General features: G+C 35.8%; 1 protein-coding gene across 1 annotated transcript; it reads left to right on the top strand.

Annotated features, from left to right (window-relative positions):
* Positions 1-974: 974 nt before the first annotated feature.
* LOC135693789 (troponin C) lies at positions 975-1,738 on the top strand. The gene has a single exon (XM_089110846.1). The coding sequence runs from the start codon at positions 1,236-1,238 to the stop codon at positions 1,722-1,724; it is 489 nt and encodes a 162-aa protein (XP_088966972.1). The 5' UTR covers positions 975-1,235; the 3' UTR covers positions 1,725-1,738.
* Positions 1,739-3,286: the final 1,548 nt, after the last annotated feature.

Raw genomic sequence — 3,286 nt, 5'->3', positions numbered from 1 at the left:
TTCAAGCCTTTTTAGATCCTCGTGTTTCCTCCAAACTTGCAGTCAGCTGTATCTGAAAATAGTATGAATCACCGTCAAATGAAATTTCATTTATTCCTTGTATGCTAGAGGTATTTCATAGAAATATGTTTTCATTACTTTTGCTCATTCCTAGCATCTTTGCTTGGACAAGATTTTGAAATGGAAATTAGTAAGCACTAGCGAGCAGTTATTTGTCAGAACCAAGTGCTTGTATAATTGATTTTGTCTGTTAATATGTCATCAGAATATGGCACAAATTAGCATGACTTGAATAAAAGCTGATGCTGTAGTTGTGAATTTGTTCATTTTGTTTCAATACACGTTTAAAAGGCAGTGTGTGAGCACGCAACACTTTTTTTATAAGAACAATTTTATTAGAACACGAGCCTGAAAATTGGTCAAAAATTAAGAACAAATAGAGAACAAATTGAGGCTGCACCAGTGTAAAATGCAAATTTCAACAACGTTTCATCTCAAAAACGAGGATTTTTAGCAATGTCTGGGTGCTTTTTGGGTGAATAATCAAACTTGTCGGCAAATGAAGGTTGCCTCACTCACTTTCTGTCAAACGAGGCCTGAACACCTCTCTTGAGCGAAAAAAACTAGCAATTACATTGCTTACATACACCCTATTAATTCAAGAACAAATTATAAACAATCCAGCCTCAAATTTTCGAAAAAATTAAAAACAAAAATTACTGGTTCTTATAAAAAAAGAGTCTATTCCAATAAGGCCTCGAACCGTGAAAACGCGATTTGTAATTTTTTCCATCACTAAATATACTAAATGTAGGACAGGGGCTAAATATCTCACCAAAAGGAATCTGCCTAATCGGAAAAGATGCAAGACTTTTTTTGTGGGAAATCAAATTGGATTTATCGCCTTTCCCCATAACAGTGCGTTTTTATTCACAGAAAAGAAATTTTTGTGGGTTGTGGATTTCAATGTCCCTTGACTGAAGGTGTCAGTTAGTTACATGATATTCAGATGCATTGTTTTTTGCAGTAAAGACATTTCAAGCTCTTTTTGCTGTTCTCTAGTGGTTAATCGATTCTCCACTTTGGTGTTGGTGACGAGGAAAAAGGGAATTGATAGGAAGTGATTGCAGCAACAACCACAAGGAGGGGCAAGAGGCCGAAGCCAAAGACGGTAGACTGGCCTAGTGCTTGTTTTGGTGATACTTTCTACTCACTTCCTTGCTATTTACTTACTTATGGCTACCTACTTGGGACACGAAATCCCAGACATCGTCGTCAAAAGTCTCTTCAGTAAATACGATAAAGACAGCAGTGGGTCACTATCGCCAGAAGAAGTTAAAACCTTACTGGTTGAGGATTTAGCCATAAGCAAAGATGAAGTCGATGCTTTTGCCTTGTTAATGGACCGAGACGCCAGTAATAGGGTTACTTTAGAGGAGTTTACAAAATTTTTACGTGACCCAAACCAATCAGGTTTGATAAGGGATCCTACTGGCTCCAAATACCATATACTTTTGCAAGCTGTGAATTACTTTAGACAGTATGATGTTGATCAAAGTGGTGCTCTTGAAACGAATGAATTTTCAAAATTGATGCAGTCACTGCAAGTGAAAGAGGAAGCTGTTGCTGCAGCTCTGAACGGCATCGACAAGGATCACAACGGGAAAATATCATTTAATGAATTCTTAAAATGGTTAAACTGGATTCCCATTGATGATATATAATATATGTTATTGTACCTTACAGAGTATGATGTCCTCGCAGCCTAATTTGATTGTGATCAACAGTTGACAGACCACGACTGAAATTTTGATTATTTTCCATTTTGATTATTACAAGGGTAGTTTGGATGAAAGAAATCTGACCTGCACCCATGCCTCCTAAATAAGTGGGAGTTCTAGGTTTCATCCTGCCTTGTAATTTGAAAACGTTTAAAGTTCAAGACGAAATACACTTTGATCAATCAGAGACCATGGAAGTGGGAGTGAGAGTGGCTGATGCCCTCCTCCCCAATAATTCCCAAATTGTAATAAAAGTCATGCAATAAATAAGTATTTTGTTTGGTTTCAAAATATCCTTCGTTAGAATCATAGCTAATGATAAATTCAAATTTTCTATGCCAATCATGTAGCAATGATAGATAAATCAGTTTTGTTCCAGCTACCAGGTTAGATCTTTTAAAAGTTGAAATTCAGTAACAACACATTTTTAGGACAGAGCAAAAAGGGGCAAAAAAATTAAAGTTTTAAGATTATTTGTGTCATTGAAGAAGAAATTAAAGAAGAGTTGGTTTGAAAAAATATGGAACATAAAAAGCACAAAACATCAGAGACAAAGAATTTCAAAAGCACACTATTTAGGAGTAGTTTTCTGTACTTTGAACCTAAATTCCACAAATTTGGTGGGGATCGAGAGATTATTTTTATATTTTAATTCTCTGCCATGGTATTATTTTCTGTACTTAATCTACAAATTCTCAGTAAGCATATTTATTTAAATGTCTAAGACTCATAGCAAATCATATATGTTTTTATTATGGCCAGGCACTGCAGACCATGGGGGTTTGGGGCCCCTTTACCTGACACTCCACCATGCTTGATTGTGACATAGAATGGTGTAAAGAAGAGAGTTCTGAATAAATTTGATTAAATTAAGTCTTGATGGAAATTAAGGAAGCTTTCTCTGAAGAAGATGAAATTTAATGCCTTTAGATCTTTTCAAAGGGGAACCTCCATCTAAATTGCAAACTGGAAGAATATAACCAAAAAGATCAGTTACATTTCTCTTAGATCTTCAAAGGTCAAAATCAATATGAAATCATGATAAATCGTGCTTTTTAATATGGCTAGAGCAAATAGTGATTTTGATTTGCTTAGAGGCAGTTCCCCAGTCTTCCCATCTGTATGAGAAATTATGTTGTCATTGACAGCCTTCTATCGATGGTTGTCATGCTAATGGGTGTATTGGGCAAGCCTATGCATCAAGTTTTCACATTTTTCAGATGATTCACAATTTCTTAATCACAAGAAGTTGGAGAATAAATTTCAGAAGTTGGAGAATAAACTTCTTGGCAAGCCATATCTAATTGAGACATTACTTTTGTCACTGGGATGTTGCTGTAAAAAGGCCTTCCAAAAAACTCCCATAAACGAAAGTAAAAGTATAAAAGGCTACTTTTTGTCATTAAAATAAGGGTTAAGCCCTTCTTAGCCCCCAGCTCTACAATCCTGGTTTTTCAGAATTTGTAGTGAGAAATGTAGTCGAGTCGGTGACGATGCCCATGAAG

This window comes from Rhopilema esculentum, chromosome 10 (assembly GCF_057945365.1).
Source record: "Rhopilema esculentum isolate cy_ngs chromosome 10, ASM5794536v1, whole genome shotgun sequence".
In the NCBI taxonomy this organism is placed as follows: domain Eukaryota; kingdom Metazoa; phylum Cnidaria; class Scyphozoa; order Rhizostomeae; family Rhizostomatidae; genus Rhopilema; species Rhopilema esculentum.
Note: the sequence above shows the minus strand (reverse complement) of the source record. Positions and strands in the feature narration are given on the sequence as shown.